Consider the following 20,948-nt stretch of genomic DNA (forward strand, 5'->3'; position numbering starts at 1 on the left):
TAGGGCTTTCGGAAATGCGAGATGATGTGCCAAGTATATGATTTACTGAGAGTATGTAAGAAAAAGGGATGAGCCCCTAACCTGATCTATTACCCTCTCCTAGGTCATGGATAGGCGGCTGGACAAGCACACGTAAATTAAAGAGCAATTCCAGTCACAGTCAATATTAACACCAACGATAAAGTAATAATTCCTAAGTAACCTGGGAAACACATTAAAAAAAAATAGGTTTTCTTAAATAACTTTTTTCTACTCTGAACTTTCCTCCCATCATGCCTCAGGAGGCAGCACAGATTCTTATACGCTCTATGCTGGGAGGAGTTTACTCCTGTGCTCATTGTCGCCACCTGCTGGGTAATGCAGTAATAGGAAATGACAACTGCTTTGAGCACATTTCTGTTTCATCAGGTCGGTTGTCACCCCATCAGCCACTGATTGGACAGATTAAGTTGACCGTCTTGAGTACAGTGACACTGATCACTATAATATTACCACCTATGGACAAGTATATGGACCTGAATAGGTAGGGGAGTGATATTGTCCCTTTAATTAGTGCTGATAGGACTGCAATCAATTCACTTTGTGACATTATTCAAAACTCGTTATGAAACAATGGTGGTCTATAAGACAAAATCACAGTCTTCACAATACACCCATCATTTTATAGCTTAATTAATCTCCATAAAATTTTGAGTCACTTTATGAATACATTGACAATTCTGGTGGTTGTTATTGGAAACAGTCGACGTACCTGTTAACAGACACTCCCCCCTAACAGCTTAGCTGAGCTTCTATACTGCAAAGAGACAGTTAGTTTTTCCAACATCAGATTACTGTACAATGCAATGTATAGATGACATTTCACAGTATGAAAATTGCCAGGACAATCTCTGTATACACAAAGAATGCTGGGAGATTTCAGCTCTGAAGCTTGCAGAATAGTGAGTGCAGCTCTGGAATATAATCAAGGCTGTAACTCAGGATCAGTACAAACAGTAACTCCACCAGCAGAATAGTGAGTGCAGCTCTGGAGTATAATACAAGATGTAACTCAGGATCAGTACAGGATAAGTAATGTATGTACACAGTGACTCCACCAGCAGAATAGTGAGTGCAGCTCTGGATTATAATACAAGATGTAACTCGGGATCAGTACAGGATAAGTAATGTAATGTATGTACACAGTGACTCCACCACCATAATAGTGAGTGCAGCTCTGGAGTATAATACAGGATGTAACGCAGGATCAGTACAGGATAAGTAATGTGTGTACACAGTGACTCCACCACCATAATAGTGAGTGCAGCTCTGGAGTATAATACAGGATGTAACTCAGGATCAGTACAGGATAAGTAATGTAATGTATGTACACAGTGACTCCACCAGCAGAATAGTGAGTGCAGCTCTGGAGTATAATACAGGATATAACTCAGGATCAGTACAGGATAAGTAATGTAATGTATGTACACAGTGACTCCACCAGCAGAATAGTGAGTGCAGCTCTGGAGTATAATACAGGATGTAACTCAGGATCAGTACAGGATAAGTAATGTGTGTACACAGTGACTCCACCAGCAGAAGAGTGAGTGCAGCTCTGGATCATAATATAGGATATAACTCCGGATCAGTACAGGATAAGGGATGTAATGTATGTACACAGTGACTCCACCAGCAGAATAGTGAGTGCAGCTCTGGAGTATAATACAGGATGTAACTCAGGATCAGTACAGGATAAGGGATGTAATGTATGTACACAGTGACTCCACCAGCAGAATAGTGAGTGCAGCTCTGGAGTATAATACAGGATGTTACTCAGGATCAGTAATGTAATGTATGTACACAGTGACTCCACCAGCAGAATAGTGAGTGCAGCTCTGGAGTATAATACAGGATGTAACTCAGGATCAGTACAGGATAGGTAATGTATGTACACAGTGACTCCACCAGCAGAATAGTGAGTGCAACTCTGGAGTATAATACAGGATGTAACTCAGGATCAGTACAGGATAAGGGATGTAATGTATGTACACAGTGACTCCACCAGCAGAATAGTGAGTGCAGCTCTGGAGTATAATACAGGATGTTACTCAGGATCAGTAATGTAATGTATGTACACAGTGACTCCACCAGCAGAATAGTGAGTGCAGCTCTGGAGTATAATACAGGATGTAACTCAGGATCAGTACAGGATAGGTAATGTATGTACACAGTGACTCCACCAGCAGAATAGTGAGTGCAGCTCTGGAGTATAATACAGGATATAACTCAGGATCAGTACAGGATAAGTAATGTAATGTATGTACAGTGACTCAATGACTGCTGGAGCTTGATTTGGTTTGTCTTGTGCTTTGGATATAGATTACCCTACTCTACCCTTGTCCTGAACGTCTTTAATAATACATTTTTCATATCACAACTGCTCAAAAGCTCCATAACCATATAAAGAAAAAGCCTAATAATAATAATAATAATAATAAAAAAGGGTTGTATAGTTTAGATAACCTTGCCTTTTATTGTGGGTCCTATTCCCCGTAGCTGATTACCATGAGCTGGGGACTGTTGTAACCAATTGGCTTCAGGTTCATTCATTGTTACCTGTGGACTCAAGACCCCCCAGTGCAATTCTTGGCAAAAGAGTTGCCCCCAATTGGGTAAACATGCCAGAAAATGTTAAAATATGATCTTTAATGTGTGTGTGTATATATATATATATATATATATATATCTCGATCCAGGTGTTATTGGGGTAAGACACCATTGCAATCAGGGGCCATTCAGCTATCACTAAGCCATATACAGTATGCCACAATTCTTTGCCACTGGCTGCCTGCAATGCAGATGCTGATTAATATTATTCTTAAAAGGTTTGTGCACGGCACTGTGGGTAGACGTCCTTGAGTGAAATGCTATAATACATCAAGTACATCTTTACTCAGTGCGTAATCCTGAATCACCCGTCATTTAAAGCCATTTAAAACAACCGTGAATTTTTCAGCAGACATTTTTAAGCTGTAATATTATAATTTCTGTGTAACGGGAGCCAGCTAGTGTTTAACATGCCAAATGGATGACTGGCATTCTTCCCGAACAAAGGCGGGCACAAAATTATGGCCGGATGCCTCAAGTTTAACTTAACGCGTTCGGCTGCAGTAAACTTTAAAGTATGAGACTGACGAATTCCAGATTATAATCTTTATGTTTGAGATGAAAAACGGTTCACAGCATAAACAAAGCGGAGGACAAGTCTTCACATAGCGACGGCTCAAAAATGATGTCAATGCATTAATGCTATCCATACACATTACATCCCCAGTGAGATACACTGAAGACCTATTGTGTACAGGACGGAACTGCCAAGCACCCCAGGTGTCTGATATTTAGGGGGGGATTAGATCGTCCATATTTGATTTTCAAGCCTGTTAGATTAACTGGAATAATGGTGTTATAGGGGAAGGGATCAGGGTTAATAATTCATCTGTATGGTCAATTTAACACTTAGTGACATCATCAAGGTGCCTCCTGCTTAGGTGATGTCATCAGTATTACACCTACTGATGCACTACATTCCAATTAATAATGGTTCAGCCAAGGAGATAAGCGCATATCATATTTTCACAGATCATTTCAAGAGCTAAATCAACCTGGTATACAAAAATGCATAGTCATACTCAATACCGATTTATGCTACGTGGTCTGAAGTGGTGAGAGAATGAATTCCATTGACTTTTATGGTGCCGCCTGAAGAAAAAAAATGGTAAAATGCACTGTAACTAAGCGGATGTAAACACATGTAACAATGGAAATGGAATAACTTGTATTGGATAGCACATGATTCTACAAGACTATACAGTTTGTCACATGCCTCGTCCAGTTGCCCCACGACTCGCTGCAACCTGGACAGCACTCACTGTTAACACTGTGGAGCTTAAGCATATTGGATTCGCAGGCTGCAAGCAAAAGTTTTTGGATCCCAAGCGCCTCCACGGGGCTCCCTGCATATATATCAATAGCCTGCTGCGTTCTACAGCACGTACAGCCACCCCAAATTGTGTGGCATGGTAAAGAAAATTGCAAAGCAAAGGGACCCTCCCGGAGACGGCCCGACTTCTCCCCTCTTCTGGGCTCCTCGACTCGCCGTGGTCCTTGGCTTTGCATCGTGAAGCCAGAAAGCAGGAAATATTCCTTTTTTGGAGGTGAGGACGTTCGAAACGCACGCGCCATTCACATTAGGCTTTTTCTGTAATGGCTGCTCAGTTTCTGTTTGGGGTCTGAGGACTGCAGGTCTACTTGTTTGTATAGGTCCCTCAGCTCCGTAATTTCCTGCAGAACCTTCCTGGCCTGCTTCCAGTTGGAAGAAGCTTCTCCTAATAGCCTCTCGGCTTCTTGTAGGACATTTTCAGAGTTCACCTTCCCAGAAGATTCCTTTCCCTTTTTTTTCCCATCCCCACATTCTTTTACCTCGGTGAGAAGTTCCTGAGTTTTATCAATCTTCTGAGCAATCAGTCCTTGTATTCGCATCAGCTTATCTGACTCCGGTACCTTATTTGGTATCGGTCGCTGTCCAGAAGAGTCCGAACGGGACAAGATCTCCTCCATGGAGGCACATTTGTTCTTCTCAGAATAGGACAATTTTTTGGGAACCTGAGGTGTGTAGGTTGTGCCCTTTCCAAATGAATCGCGATGTGAAGCCCATTTATCCCAGGGTATTTGGTCTCTCCCCTGCGGAAGGATTTCCGACCTTCCCCTTTCTGGGCACTTGAGGTTTTCAGAGTCTGATCTGCGCCGGATTGACGCCAGCTGCGCCACAGACTTATCCAGGTCTACTCTGAAGCTCTGCTCACAGCTTTGCTCTTCCGGAGAGGCATCTTCTTCCTGGATGAGGTCTAAAGTCAGCATACCATCAGATGTTGAGGTAGATGCCTGCAAGAAATGTGCATATATCAGCATGATGGTAGAAATTTATGGACACCAGATTTTTCTAACTCTACTAACTACAGAAATATGTAAAAAAAACATTAAGGCATTTTACAGTTTACATATAGATGTAACTCACTCATTTAGCATATATTTTAAATAACTTATCATGTATTGATAATGAGTTACATCATGTCTTATTCTCCATTCACATCCAGACTTACACTTTGCTGGCTTCCTGTTAGCTCTCAGGCTGCATAACCTCACATCCCACTGTGGTTGATTCTGAACATGGCTCATTGTGGAACATGCATTTTTAATACCAGGCACTGTAATATCCATAGAGCATATGGATATAATTGAGGAGGGTCTTGAGGACTGAGCTAGTCCAAGCATTACACAGATAGCACACTGATTTTAATGCTACTTCCCATAGGGGCATGATCTGTACATTGTCTTGGGACCTATGCCATAGGCAGGGTTTATCCAAATTAGACAACTACTTTAAGGGGTCAGAAAAAATTGGGTGACTACCTATGTGGCTGCTTCGCTGGCGGCCCTATTCGTGGTCACCTAGCATTCCTAGAAAGAGCTAGAATTAAGGGGGTATTCAAGTAGGATACAATTGTACAGCGGCCCGCATTCTCGGCCCGTGCTCCCTAAAAATAGGAAATGTTCTATCTTTTGCGGTATACTTCTACGGCCCTGTAAATAAACGGGAAGGTGTCCGTAGACAATAGAAGTGAATGGGTCCGCAATTACAGACGATTTTTACGATCGTGTGCATGGGGCCTTACATGGCTTTACTTTATAATAGTTACATAGTTGGTACGGTTGAAAAAAGTCAAGTCCATCGACAAAGGAAACGAGCTATGAGTGTGCAATGCAGTCTTCCGTGTTTACAGCTGAGAGATTGTTGGTTTCAAAGGTTAATTGATAGGTCAAAAGTCACTGTAAACCCGAATGACCCCGATTTTTACACCTGTTGGCAGCCAATTGTTTAAAACAGAACATCAATACCACCTGGCCCTACAAACCTGGGGTAATGTATTATGAAAAAAAATAAAACCGTAGTTAGGCCTTCCGTTCACGGGTTTGTTAGACCTTTGCGTCGGAGGAACCATAGCTTCCGCTTGTATTACCATTGATTTCAATGGTAATGCTTCCGTTGCAATTGGTTTCCGTTCCGTAAAGTTTCAGTATTTTGCACGGAAACAATAGCGGTGTCGACTGTTTATTTAAAGCTTCCAACACAGCTTATGGCCACCACAATGCTTCCAGAAAACTCACACTCATCTGCCATGGCAGGTAGAAGAGGGCAGCGCCATTATGTGGTAGTGGGAGCTCCTTTGTGGGGAGGTAAGTGGATGATTGTTTGGCACTAGCCACATGTCCTCTACAGAAAGTGGCCTTGAAGATCTCTCAGCGGCAGATTATACAAGTTGATGGAGATCTGCTGTTGTCACCCAATACTTGCTTGTACTATTACTAAGCAACGGTCCAATAAAATTCCAGCGTTTATCATATTATCTGTCTAATAAACAGCAAACCAACAGCAAGTTGCCCTACAACTGGACCAAAGTCATATAGTGGCATTTCTGCCAGCCAGGTAGTCAACTAAAAGTCCTAGTGCCCGAGCTTATTTTCTACTTGTATGGCATGTTACAGGTTTTCATCATTGGTTAGCATTACATGTACTCTCATGTCATAGCCCAGCTGTAAAGGCATCATGGGAAATTCTGTTTCCCTAAAGTAGTCACTCTAATACATACCACAGCCATGAGGTGACCTCTTGTCGGCGGACGTCTGGAGTGTTGTATCTTCGCTCTGTCTCTGGTTGGATGGGCCAGATAACTATCTTCTTCTACCGTGACCTATAATTACCATGTGGAAATTTCTGAATTATTCCCCGTTCAGCATATAAAGAGTCATCATTGTGTACCCATAAAAATGGATAGACGGTTATGCCCTCCAAAAAGGGAAACATAAGGTCATTGCAAAGCACAGCCTGTCTAAGAAGGGTTAATGAAAAAACTATTAAAATGCTTGCTTTTTCTCTTATTACTTTCCATGTGTGAGGTCCAGTACAGATGCAGGAATTGTTAATATTGAACGCAAAGAGTGTCCAGCTGCATGGACGCAGCCCAGGTGGATACGGCTTACCTCATCTAAGATGCGGTTCTTGGCTCGAGTGATCGCAGAGTTCAAGGCGTTGATCCAAGATTCTTTTTCCTCCGGGCTGACCGCTAGGAAGATCAGGTTTGGTGCCTGACGAAAATAAGGGATTCTGTTATTTAACTTTAAATACCCATGTTGAGATGCAAGGAGCTCTAATGTAGGTTACTACCCTGTAAGTCAATTTCCAACCCGTTCTAGAGCCTTGAAACACGATTCGGGTGAATAGCAAACCGGAGACACCCATCTGTAGACAACACTGTTTCGGAGTGGTTGCTCCTCATCAGTACAGAGAAGGGTTCTGATTGGCTGAGTGAGATGCTTCTCAAGCAGCTCTTGGAAGGTACTGATTCTCCTTACTGAGATTCAGCTGGTAGGTAGTCTCATGGGCAATGCTCCCTGGGAAAAAAATATGCAAAATAGCTCTCAGTTGCCACAGGGATGGTACCGTACCGTGTTTCCTGGTTGTTTTGACCGCACAAGTGAAAAACGACTGTGGTTCTTCTTGGATCTGCTCCTTGATTTCCGCAGCTCCTCACACTTCTCGTAGTCACTCAGGTCAAAAATTTCTTGCCCATTCTTTTCATCCTTTACCTAGAAGACATTATGACAGACATTACAAGGGGGGGAAAAAATATTTATCACATAGATCAGGAAGAGTTCTAGGTAGGAAGGATTGGTAAGAATCATTGCAGGATACAAAAACATTTAGAAAAAACTAGTCACATCAAGGTATTGGAGCATTAGGAGGCCCAAAAGGCCCCTCTGCCCCATATGAGGAGACCAGTATTACAAACGAGATTTAAGGGGCCCTGTTGTAGTTTCAAGTTACCCTTCTGACGAGGACGCCATTCTTTGGAGTCAAAGGGGACTAAGCTTACATTTACTGGAATGGTTTCTATGGGCAACTGCTCCAGTTTTAGCATATGTTCACATATGCGTCTGGGCTCCGTTCCGTCAGCGCTTTCTGTCGGAACGGAGCCCTGACGGACACAAACGACGGAACCCTTGCACAACGGAGACAAACTGAAACCATTGGCACCGGATCCGTCACCATTGAAATCAATGGTGATGGAAACTGAAACCTTTGGTTTCAGTTTGTGTCAGTCAGGGCTCCGTTCCGACAGAAAGCTCCAACGGAACGGAGCCCTGACGCAGAGGTGAACGAAACCTTAACTATTTTTTTCATACGAGATTCCCATCATGCATTTGGAATCAATGGCCCACAATCAAGGTTTCCCTGTAATTTGTTACTAAATCAGTGCTTGTAATCCAGTTATATGTCCCAGAAGATCCTGGTAGTAAGCCACAGGAATTCTCATTACAGGGCTGTGTGTGGCCCATATCTACGACGCCCATATTTCCATCCCTTGTGTGGCCTGGCAAGTATCACTCAAAGGAGTTTGGGTTAAAGCACAAATATATTCCGGTGCTGGACCAAATTCTATACAATACATGGAGGGGGGGGGGGCGCGTTTAGAAATCACATGTTTAATAGACCAAGAGCTTAAACAATAATTGCACGTGATTTGCTGATTTCGACGCTGCTTTCGAAACAAGTGCAATCGAATTTCCTAATAAGGTACCTGAAAACCAGACCACTCTTTAAAGGGAACCTGTCAAATTAAAAATGAAGTCCAATCTGCAGGCTGCAAGTTATAGAGCAGTCGAAGCTGAGCAGGTTGATGTCTTTTCGTGGGGAAATATTCAACATATCTTGTAATTTATAGATCTAAATCCCTGCTCTTTATGAGCTTAGGAGTCTAGTGGGCGGTCCCACTCAATGATTGGCAGCCTTCCCTGTATGAGTGTGCACTGAGTAGGACCGCCCACTGGACTCCTAAGCAAGGTTTAGATAATAAATTAGAAGTTATACTAAATATTTCCCCACATAACTATATATCTGTCCAGCTCATCCTGCTCTATAACATTCTGCCTGCAGATTGGACAGAAATTTTAACGGGACAGGTTCCCTTTAAGGAATTGTTGGATGTGCTATTACCTTCTGTATCAGTGCACCATAGATCCTGTTCTTCTGTGAAAACTCTATATTATAATTATTCTACAATTACATTTGGCTGTAAGTTAAAGGGGTTGTCCACAACCGAACATCTGATGACCTATCCACAGGATACGTCATCAGTATATGATCGGTGCAGGTCCAACATCCGGACCCTGCATTGATCAGCTGCCTCCGGGTGCCCGATGTTTTGAAGGGTATGGCAGTAGTTGGATCCGGAAGCAGATGGCTCCCTACACTGAGTAGCGCCCATTCTGCAGCTCTGCTCCTATTCACTTGAATGCTGCAACTCGGCCGCTATTCCATGACTGGAGCCATCTGCTTCCGGCATGGACGTCAAGTGCCCGGAAGCAACCGGAGCAGCTGATTGGTGTGGCGTTCAGGTGTCGGACCCGCACCGATCATATACTGTTGACCTATCCTGTGGATAGATCATCACTTGTCCGGTCGTGGATAACCCCTTTAATGCATTATAACAAGCAATATGAGATTGTAAGGCCGCGAGCGGGGGATAGAAATTCTGCAGAGCCATGTGGATGAGATTTAGAAAATCAGAGCTTGCTACATATTTTCAAACCCGCAGTGGATTTCACCCTTTTCAATGTAGAAAGGGTGAAATCCGCAATGAATCCACAGCAAAATCCACATCAAAGTTTGTAGCTCAACATGTGCAGGTTTTGCGGCGCAAAAATTTGCAACACTACACTTGTGGGTACCCTATAGCTGGCCAGCAAAGTTGAAATCAGAATTTGAACCCTTCATTTTCCTCCCAGAGATAAGTGGTGCCTAGCAGATTATTATCTCCCTATTAAGATAACATGACAATCTAAGCGGCCAGTGCAGCCATTCTGTCAAAACGAGGGAACCCTTGCACAACGGTGACAAACGGAGACCATTTGCACCGGATCCGTCACCATTGAAATCAACCTATGGTTTCCGTTCATGGGTTCCCCTGACGGAAAGCTCAGACAGAACCCATGAACGCAGCCCTGACGCAGATGTGAACGAAGCCTTAAGGGCAGTCAGCCGGTGCAGCGAGCGCCGATCAACGAGACATGTAGCTATGGATGGGGACGAGCGCTCGTTACTCCTATTGCTCGTCACCATACGTTATTATCATGTCGGCAGCGCGTCTCCCTGTTTACACGGGGAGATGTTCTGCCGACAATGATATTTAACTTTTTTTAACCGATACGACCAGCAGATGATCGAGCGTTTGCTCGTTTATCTGCTGATCGTTCCCCTGTTTATACAAGGAAATTATCGTCAATGCACGATAATCTTCTAGTGTAAAACCCCCTTATGCGTGCCTTTTTATAGGGATGTCAAGGAAGATAGCTGTTGGCCAGTAGCTATCTTATGTGTATAGGCATCTGAAAGGGGTATTCAGACCCTGACAATCCCACCGATCAGCAGAAAGAAGGGACCCCTTCACTACATTACCCGATGCAGCGCCACTCTTGTTCATGTGGCTGTGTCTGGTACTGCAGTGAACAGGACTCCCACGGATCACACATTGATGATCTATCCTAGCCATCAATACTATATACTGGGAAACCACTGTAAAGTTTGTTTCATAGCTCTTCTCCTTTGAATGTTTATCGACTACATAACAATGGGCGCCATTCTTGTCCTTCAGGATAATTCATATTCCTGCCACTATTGTATACTCAAAGCCAAAAATGACAAGAACTGACAAGGTAATCATCTGTTTCTGCTCTTGATTGTGAGACCTTGTCTTTTCGATAAACAACAAGCTTCGCTAGATAATTAGCGTTCTGGGATACGGATAAGCAGAGCATCCTGGGAAATTTCCCTCCCCTTGTTGATCCCATAATAGATAGCACAGTTGCACGTCTAGGGTACCAGTCAATAATCCATCAATAAAGCATTTGTTTCAAAATGAAGCTTCCGAGAAAGCACATGTTGTGTTAACCTCTTCCTTCCTGACTACAGATAGCAGCCTATGATGGTTCTGCTTGGAGATGCTATAGCTTTAAATGGGTCAAAATATTTGTCTAAGCTAATATGTAGTGGGGGAGCCTTTATAGAAACCAAAGGATAATCATTAGAGGAACCTAATTACCAACAAACACAGTTGTTTATATAGCTCCAATATCCTGCAGCGATATACAGATATTGTCATCACTTCCATCAGTCCCTGTCTCCAATGGGGTTTACAATTTAATTTCCCTATCTCACACACAACACACAAAGGCCAATTGCACAAAAAGCCAATTAACCTCTCAGGGAAGGAGGAAACCAGAGAACCCGGAGGAAAGCAACCCATTAAGAGAACATACAATCTCCATGCTGATGTCGAATTCAAACCCAGGACCCCAGTGGTGCAAGCAAATAGTGCTATCCTAACAATAGAAAAATAACTCAAAAAGTTTGTAGGTGCATTAGCTACTTAGCTCCTGGAATATGTCCAGCCCCATTATAGACACAAGTCGTCCACCATGCCAAACAGATATCCAGCCCTTCGGAGGGTATACCCTTAGTAATGCTAAACAGATTTATTTTTGGCAGGATTGTTGGACGTCTAATGTGTATAAGGCCTCCCGACTCTCCACCAACGGCAGATGTCAGAGGAGAGAAGCATCGGGCAGTTGGATTAAAATTGGCAAATACATTTGAACTCAGGAGAGATAAGCCGCCGCCAGAGGCGTCTGGTAGCAGCTTAGGGCCCGGTTCACATCAGTGTTTGGTTTCCGTTCATTGGTTCCATTCAACATTTCCGTCGGAAGAACTTGATTTTCCGTTGCAGTCGGTTTTCGTTCCGTAAAGTTTCCATTTTTTCACAGAAACAATAACGTAGTCAACTATGCTAGAGTTTCCGTTCAGCTTTCCGTTCATCGGTTCCTCCGACGGAAAGGTTGAACGGATACCAAATGCCGATGTGAACAGGCCCTTACTCTTCTCTCGCCATCCAAAATTCATGACCGCTTGGCCGAGCCGAACGTGCATGTGTATGGGGGGATCGGGAGGAAAAGCTGTAGGCCAACAGCTATCTAATGTGTATGGCCAGCCTTAGTTCCTTCGTACCTACTAAACACCACCGTAAAGTGACAATCTAGCTTGAAGACAACATGAGACTGTTGTTGGCAGATCCCGGACTGCTTGTTTATGATGACTGGCAGACTGTGCCCAAGGGAAAACTGGAATCTCATAGGTTGGACTTCAACCATCTGATTCTATTAGAATCATCAACAGATGAGGAGAGTAGCTTCCAAATCATCTAGTTTAAATATCTGGTGGTGGATTAGTGGGTGCGATAGCACCCCCTAGTCAAGCGTTATTAGGGCACCTTTACAATGTCCTAAATTACATGGGGTCATTCTTAGGGTATGTTCACACGTAGTCAACAAAAACGTCTGAAAATCCAGAGCTGTTTTCAAGGGAAAACAGACCCTGCTTTTCAGAAGTTTTTTTACCAACTCGCATTTTTCGCTGCGTTTTTCGCGCCGTTTTCGCGGCGTTTTTTACGTCCGTTTTTGGAGCTGTTTTCATTGGAGTCTATGAGAAAACAGCTCCAAAAACGTCCAAAGAAGTGTCCTGCACTTCTTTTGACGAGGCTGTATTTTTACGGGTCGTCGTTTGACAGCTGTCAAACGACGACGCGTAAATAACAGGTCGTCTGCACAGTACGTCGGCAAACCCATTCAAATGAATGGGCAGATGTTTGCCGACGTATTGGAGCCGTATTTTCAGACGTAAAACGAGGCATAATACGCCTCGTATACGTCTGAAATTTGGCCGTGTGAACATACCCTTAGTGGCAACTTCTTTCGTCTATGCGCTGCATTGCTCATCAACAGCTAGACCGAAAGGGTTTCCATGGCTTCATACCGGAGAGTAAAGATGGGTCGTAGACTGGAAATATCGCCTATGGCACATCTTCACCTCTCCCAAAGATAGATGAAAGGAGCCAAAGCTATCCAGGGGTGTTACAGCCCATGGACCCCACTGACGAGAACTTTTCTCTGGATGTACACAAGTCATTTACAAGAACACGGCAATTCAAGTTCATTTCTGCGTGACAGGGTCTATTCCTACACTAGTCCTTATGGCGATATTCGATTATGTGTTCACATGCAGAATATATTGGATATTTAACAGCCCCCAATGTATGATGGGAAATGGTATCAATCAACACCAACTGGAAAGGCTCAGGTTGTGTTGACCACTTTGTGTTCTTGTCATGGAAGTGATAGACGGTTTGCCCTTTCCAGTCACAAATCTACAGCCAGATCCAAATTCACTCCCGGACAGCAAATGTGGTGATAAACCCATGTCAGCTGCTATAGGAAGCGTTACAGATCTACCCTAGAGACCCCTGGATTATCGGACGGCTATTTTTAAACACTACAAGGAGAGGATGTAGATTAAGTTGTGCAAAAAAGAAAACTGCACTCGAGATAAAGATTGAGAGAATACAAATACATACACTAAGGCCTCATGCAGACGGGCGGGCCAGTAATCATGGGCCACGATTGCGGGCACGGACAGCCGCCCACATTCTCGGCCTGTGTTCCCATACAAAGTATGGGAGCACGGCTCATAAGACGCAAAACATAGGCAATGTCCTATCTTTTGCGGTACACTTCTACGGCCCGGACACCTTCCCGTACATAAACGGGAAGGTGTCCGTGGACAATAGAAGTGAATGGGTCCGTAATTGCGGACCGCAATTATGGCCGATTTTTACGGTGGGCATGGGGCCTAAGGGCTTATTCAGACGAACGTAGTATACGTCCGTGTGACGGACTTTTTTTTCACGCCCATCACTCAGACGCATGTATTTCAATGGGGCCGTTCACACGGCCGTTGTTTCATCGGACCGTGTGAAAAAATAGAACATATCCGATACTTCAAAATATCCAATAACCTCTCACCGTGGCAGTCTCTCAATGACGCTTGACTATCAATATTTTCCAGAAACGCATATAAACGTATACAAGAAAAAGCTGAATACAATTTGACAATTCAGGGATTTATATTTACTGGTGTTTTTGTTTTTTTTAGTCTTGGACAAGGACGCCATGGTAAAATATGGCATCTTATATCACAGACCGCACAGGACTAGAAACGGGAAGTCTCTTGTGTCAGATTTCTGAAGGGCGATGGGCCAACAGTTTATTTGTGGAAGACAGCATGACTCGTGGGCGACTTTGTGCAACAGTTCCCTTCCTCCTCTGTTCAGCATGTAAAATTAGAATTGAGGAAATTGCTCATGAACCCTAAAAAAAGACGTAGATCACCCAGTGACGTGAGCCCGGAAATAACTTTTATAGTGTATTGACAATTCAGTCAAGGCCAGAGTAATCTGAGACAGACTTGTTGCTAGGAACTTGCTGGTTGACAACTACATATGAATGAGTCTAGTCGTTAGGCAGTGTATCCATAGCAATCAGACTATCATTTTTCCAACTCTCACCTTAGGAAGAAGTAGATCCTTTCCTTTGGTGGACATTTGTCTTCAGACAGACAGGAATAATACTTAGAACGAGATTTAAAAAAAATAAATTACTTAAAGAGTAACTTCACTTTCAGGAAACGTTTAATCTGTCATAGAGAGATATCAGAAGTTTTGATTGATGGGGTCCGGGTGCTAAGTCACACCATCACTAAAACAAAGGTGCACAAGCGCTCAGCTAAGCACCCTGCACCTCCGGCTGTGTCAACCAGAGTGAAATTGGGGAGTCGCAAGCAGGACTTAGAGGGCATATGGACAGGTGTAGGCGTCCTGAGACAATCCCTTTAAGTGGAAAACCCCTTTAATTAATTAAAAACAGCAATAACCACCCGCACTAAGATATATCTGCTGTTACACCATAGGGATAAGAGGATTTATATAGACAATGAAGCGCTTTCTTACTTGTACTCATAATTGACAGGTTCTGCAGGACAAATCTCCATTGCCTCACTTCCTAAGGCCGGGTTCACACGTAGCGTAAATGCTGCGGAATTTCCGCAACTAAATTCTGTGTGGAATTTCCGGAATGGAATTCTGTGCGGAAATTCCGCAACATTTACAGTAGCAGCAAAGTGGATGAGATTTTGAAAATCTCATGCCCACGCTGCGGAATAAAGCCTAAAAAATCATACTTACCCGGAACGCCCTCCTTCTTCCTGGGCTCCGGTCTCCTGGGATGACATTGCATCCCATGTGACCGCTGCAGCCAATCACAGGTTGCAGCGTCATATTGCCTGCAACGTCATCCAGGGAGGCCAGAGCGGACATCAGAGGAGGGAGGGGGTAAGTATGAACGGCTTTCTTCTGCAGCGGAAATTTTGCCCAAAAAACCGCATCGCAATGTGGTGCGATTTTTCGGACGGAATGTACTGCAAGTTCCAGGTTGGGTGCGCAGCGTAATTTTTACGCGGTGTATCCGTCCCGTGGGAACCCGGCCTAACTCTTCTTCTTGTTCCCCTGAAGTATCTTATTCCGCAAAATATGGAAGTCTGCAGGATCTATGAAAATCCCTACATCAACTCTGGCCCCTATATATGCAGAAATTGGAAAGAAATCGTCATCTTTAGCTATGTGGCAATACTTCGAAAATAATTTATATTGTGCTGCTGAGGCGGTATATATCTAGGCCTATAATGTGTGATACTGTCTGCTGAGCCAGTGTATCTAAGCGTATAATGCGTGATATTATCTGCTGGGCTATGTATCTAATGCTATCATGTGTGATACTATCCACTAAGACCGTTTATCTAAGCCTATCATGTGTGATACTGTCTGCTGAACTGATGTATCTAAGCCTATCATGTGTGATTCTGTCTGATGAGCTGATGAAGCTAAGTCTATCATGTGTGATTCTGTCTGATGAGCTGATGAAGCTAAGCCTATCATGTGTGATACTTTCCACTGAGCTAGTGTATCTAAGCCTATCATGTCTGATTCTGTCTGCTGAGCTGGTGTATCTAAGCCTATCATGTGTGATACTGTCTGCTGAGCTGATGTATCTAAGCCTATCATGTGTGATACTGTCTGCTGAGCGAGGGAAGCTAAGCCTGTCATGTGTGATACTGTCTACTGAGCCAGTGTATCTAAGCCTATCATGTGTGATTCTTTCTACTGAGCTAGTGTATCTAAGCCTATCATGTGTGATACTGTCTACTGAGCTAGTGTATCTAAGCCTATCATGTGTGATACTGTCTGCTGAGCTGATATATCTAAGCCTATCATGTGTGATACTGTCTGCTGAGCGAGGGAAGCTAAGCCTGTCGTGTGATACTGTCTACTAAGCTAGTGTATCTAAGCCTATCATGTGTGATACTTTCTACTGAGCTAGTGTATCTAAGCCTATCATGTGTGATACTGTCTGCTGAACTGATGTATCTAAGCCTATCTTGTGTGATACTGTCTACTAAGCTAGTGTATCTAAGCCTATCATGTGATATACTGTCTGCTGAACGGATGTATCTAAGGGTATGTTCACACGAGGGCGTCCGTAACGGCTGAAATTACGGGGATGTTTCAGCCTGAAAACATCCCCGTAATTTCAGCCGTAACGGCATGTGCAGGCGCTTGAACGCCGCGTCAATTACGGGCGTAATTAGCGCTGCTATTCATTGGAGTCAATGAATAACGGCTCTAATTACGGCCAAAGAAGTGACAGGTCACTTCTTTGACGCGGGCGTCTATTTACGCGCCGTCTTTTGACAGCGGCGCGTAAATTACGCCTCGTGTGAACAGACAAACGTCTGCCCATTGCTTTCAATGGGCAGATGTTTGTCAGCGCTATTGAGGCGCTATTTTCGGACGTAATTCGGGGCAAAAACGCCCGAATTACGTCCGTAAATAGGCCGTGTGAACATACCCTAAGCCTATCTTGTGTGATACTGTCAGACTAGCATGTCTGGACCCTAGGACGTCAGATTAGGGTCAATTGGCTTCAGTGCTGCTGCAGTACCACACATCATCATTTCCATTATAATGGGGGTAGATTAAACCTTAGCGCTGCTTAGTAGTACAGGACCAGTAGGATTTGTAAACACAAGGGACCTATAGAAGCTGCATTATCTGCAATTTCTTTTCTCCCCTTTTAATGTGGTTTGCTGATAGCAAATGAAGTGAACTGTTCTCCGGTAAAGTAGGGCAGCGAAACTATAATCATCCTGATACACAACTTGCTAAGGATCCATCTGATTAAAATACAGAACATTGTGATCTCTCTCCATGGTGTGAACCTCGGAACAAAGCTCTCCCACCAGACATAATCAAAGCGGCCTGTGAAGCCCCCCTATCATGGGGGAGACGCTCACAGCCACACATCTCACGAGACGTAAGCTTGAGTTAGAATTATTATAAAGCATGGAAAGCGTACTCCAAATGTGAGACACCACAGATACTATTAGTATTCGCAGAAAAAAATGCACTAAGGAAAAATACTAGTGTCCGTAGTATCCAGTCAGATTTACTATTTTCTAGACCACAAACCAAGAGAGTAAGGTAATGGTAAAAGTGTGGGTTTTCCAGCAGCACAGAGTATTTTATTAGTGGAGTTTTATGACTTGTGTGAAGTAGTGACCTGATTATGTTAATAACCACAGGGTTATTGGAGACAAGTGAGAGGCCACAGATATTGTAGCTGGTGTAGAAGGTGTTACTAGTAACACACTGACCGATTCGCAAAAGTTGCAGGGTGGAGGTGAGTATAGGGTTGTATTGTGCTTTTGTTATTGAAACATACTGGTTGATGCTGTTTAGGGAGGCACTCTCTTTCCTGGCACTGTTTATGGAGGCACTCTCTGTCTGGCACTGCTTATGGAAGCACTCTCTGTCTGGCACTGCTTATGGAAGCACTCTGTCTAGCATGGTTTATGGGGGCACTCTCTGATTGGCACTGATTATGGAGGCACTCTGTCTGGCATTGTTTATGGAGGCACTCTGTCTGGCATTGTTTATGGAGGCACTCTGGCATTGTTTATGGAGGCACTCTGTCTGGCATTGTTTATGGAGGCACTCTCTGTCTGGCATTGTTTATGGAGGCATTCTCTGTCTAGCATTGTTTATGGAGGCGCTCTCTGTCTAGCATTGTTTATGGAGGCACTCTGTCTGGCATTGTTTATGGAGGCATTCTCTGTCTAGCATTGTTTATGGAGGCTCTCTGTCTAGCATTGTTTATGGAGGCGCTCTCTGTCTGGCATTGTTTATGGAGGCGCTCTCTGTCTAGCATTGTTTATGGAGGCACTCTGTCTGGCATTGTTTATGGAGGCGCTCTCTGTCTGGCATTGTTTATGGAGGCACTCTGTCTGGCATTGTTTATGGAGGCACTCTGTCTGGCATTGTTTATGGAGGCACTCTGGCATTGTTTATGGAGGCGCTCTCTGTCTGGCATTGTTTATGGAGGCACTCTCTGTCTGGCATTGTTTATGGAGGCGCTCTCTGTCTGGCATTGTTTATGGAGGCACTCTGGCATTGTTTATGGAGGCACTCTCTGTCTGGCATTGTTTATGGAGGCACTCTGTCTGGCATTGTTTATGGAGGCACTCTGTCTGGCATTGTTTATGGAGGCACTCTGTCTGGCATTGTTTATGGAGGCGCTCTCTGTCTGGCATTGTTTATGGAGGCACTCTGTCTGGCATTGTTTATGGAGGCACTCTGTCTGGCATTGTTTATGGAGGCGCTCTCTGTCTGGCATTGTTTATGGAGGCACTCTGTCTGGCATTGTTTATGGAGGCACTCTCTGTCTGGCATTGTATATGGAGGCACTCTGGCATTGTTTATGGAGGCACTCTCTGTCTGGCATTGTTTATGGAGGCACTCTCTGTCTGGCATTGTTTATGGAGGCACTCTCTGTCTGGCATTGTATATGGAGGCACTCTGGCATTGTTTATGGAGGCACTCTCTGTCTGGCATTGTTTATGGAGGCACTCTCTGTCTGGCATTGTTTATGGAGGCACTCTCTGTCTGGCACTGTTTATGGAGGCATTCTCTGTCTGGCATTGTTTATGGAGGCACTCTCTGTCTGGCATTGTATATGGAGGCACTCTGGCATTGTTTATGGAGGCACTCTCTGTCTGGCATTGTTTATGGAGGCACTCTCTGTCTGGCACTGTTTATGGAGGCACTCTCTGGCATTGTTTATGGAGGCACTCTCTGTTTGGCACTGTTTATGGAGGCACTGTCTGACTGACAGTGTTTATGGAGGCACTGTCTGACTGACAGTGTTTATGGAGGCACTCTAGCTTAGTCTGATACAGTTTAACTGGCACTGTTCATAAAGGGCATTCTTTGGCTTGCACAGGTTATAGGGGCCCTCTTTGTATGGCCCTGCTTATAGGGATACTCTCTGGATAGCACTGTTTACGGGGAGCAGTCTAGTTAGAGGGCACTTTTGCACTGTTTTTGGGATTGCACTGACTGTCACTATAGGCGTTGTCAGTATGTGAGTGAGGGTCTTATGTGAAGAAAAATCTCCATCTCCATTTCTCATCTACCATCTCTGAAAGCCGTTCTCAACAATTGACAACTTAAATGCTAAACGTGAATACAAAGGCTCACAGTAAGACGAAGACTCCACCAGAAACCATTTATTAACAGGCTTAGGTCCACACCGAGTGAGATGTATTCCCTTCTATCTGCACAGCGTGGTAATGCAGATATAGGTGCATCCCCCCCCCCCTGTCGTTTGTCATGTGCTGAATTTTCGAAGGTAACTCCCTCCCCCACATCTTGGTTCTGTTCATCTAATAGAAGAAGAAAAAGCAAAATGTTACCCTGACCTAGCAAGCCACTGACTGACAAACAAAAGATGATAAAAACCGTATGCCATAAATGGAGAAAGCACCAAGGACGCAGCGTGTTATTTCTTAAAAGTGCTGCATTACAGGCAAGGAATATACAAAATGCTTGGAGTCATTTTAGGATTCAACAAATCCGCAAAGCACCTCAGAAATCTGCAGTAAACGGCTGAAAAACAAGATTCTGTTCCAGCTCCTTGTACTGCTGCATCCTCCTGTGTTCTCCTCTGCTGTCAATCTATACGTCTAGGCTTCTACTATTCCAAAATCTGAGCCTAAATAAAACCTAATCATTGTACAATTAAAAAATGTATATAAAAATCTCACCATTGCTAACATCTCTGCTTGCTTTCAGTGAATGGGAACGTTCTTGTTTACATCCAGAGGCTAAAAACCTGTACAGACCTAATAATTCTCACAGTGGTGGTTTTGTTACAATTGTATCCAGTCTAGACTCTTTCGGCTAAACAGTCTGGAGTCCAGGCTGATATTGCATTAGTGTAGATAAAAGGTAACAAATCTTCAGAACAGGAGAGGGATTTGTGCTGCTAATGTATTTAGCTCTCAGGGGATGGTATAGACTTGATACATTGTAGCAAACTCTCAGCCTGAGACAAATATAAGGACTGTAGAGATTTTCTTCCTCTTCCTTCACTGACAGCAAGTAGAGATTTTCTTCCTCTTCCTTCACTGACAGCAAGTAGAGAATTCGGCGGGATCGGCCCACTATCTAATGAGTATGGGGGTGGCCTGACTCCCCCAAGGACAGATGGCGGGCAAAAGAAGGATCGAACCTGTTGGATTTCAAGAAGCCCATTCCCACACTCATCTGAGCCGAGTGTGTATGCATATCGAGGAAACGGGAGGAATAGCTGTCGGCTGAGCGAGCAGTCGGCCAACAAGTATTGTAAGTGTATGGGCACTTAAGTTGGCGATGGTTGGCACAAACTGCCAATTTTCACGAGATCTATCAATAATGGGTACAGGAACCAAGGTCATATCAACATGCCGGATACTATGTACCCCCTTCCCTCTATTGAAATAACATAAACATTCAGCTTAATTCGGAGGACATAGA

The 20,948-nt window shown here is 43.9% G+C and overlaps 1 protein-coding gene and 1 long non-coding RNA gene across 2 annotated transcripts in view; one reads left to right on the top strand and one right to left on the bottom strand.

Moving 5' to 3' along the window:
* The window catches only part of LOC142664495 (uncharacterized), a 109,771-nt gene that overhangs the window by 27,727 nt on the left and 61,096 nt on the right, over nt 1-20,948 (top strand). The window lies entirely within an intron of this gene.
* The window catches only part of PLEKHO1 (pleckstrin homology domain containing O1), a 31,601-nt gene continuing 12,329 nt past the window's right edge, over nt 1,677-20,948 (bottom strand). The window contains exons 3-6 of the mRNA XM_075843422.1: nt 7,543-7,683; nt 7,078-7,182; nt 6,687-6,788; nt 1,677-4,920 (exon numbers count right to left, since the gene is read on the bottom strand). Coding sequence (XP_075699537.1) covers nt 4,222-4,920; nt 6,687-6,788; nt 7,078-7,182; nt 7,543-7,683 — 1,047 coding nt within the window. The 3' untranslated portion in view covers nt 1,677-4,221. The remainder of the gene's footprint in view (nt 4,921-6,686; nt 6,789-7,077; nt 7,183-7,542; nt 7,684-20,948) is intronic.

This window comes from Rhinoderma darwinii, chromosome 12 (genome assembly GCF_050947455.1).
Source record: "Rhinoderma darwinii isolate aRhiDar2 chromosome 12, aRhiDar2.hap1, whole genome shotgun sequence".
NCBI lineage: Eukaryota > Metazoa > Chordata > Amphibia > Anura > Rhinodermatidae > Rhinoderma > Rhinoderma darwinii.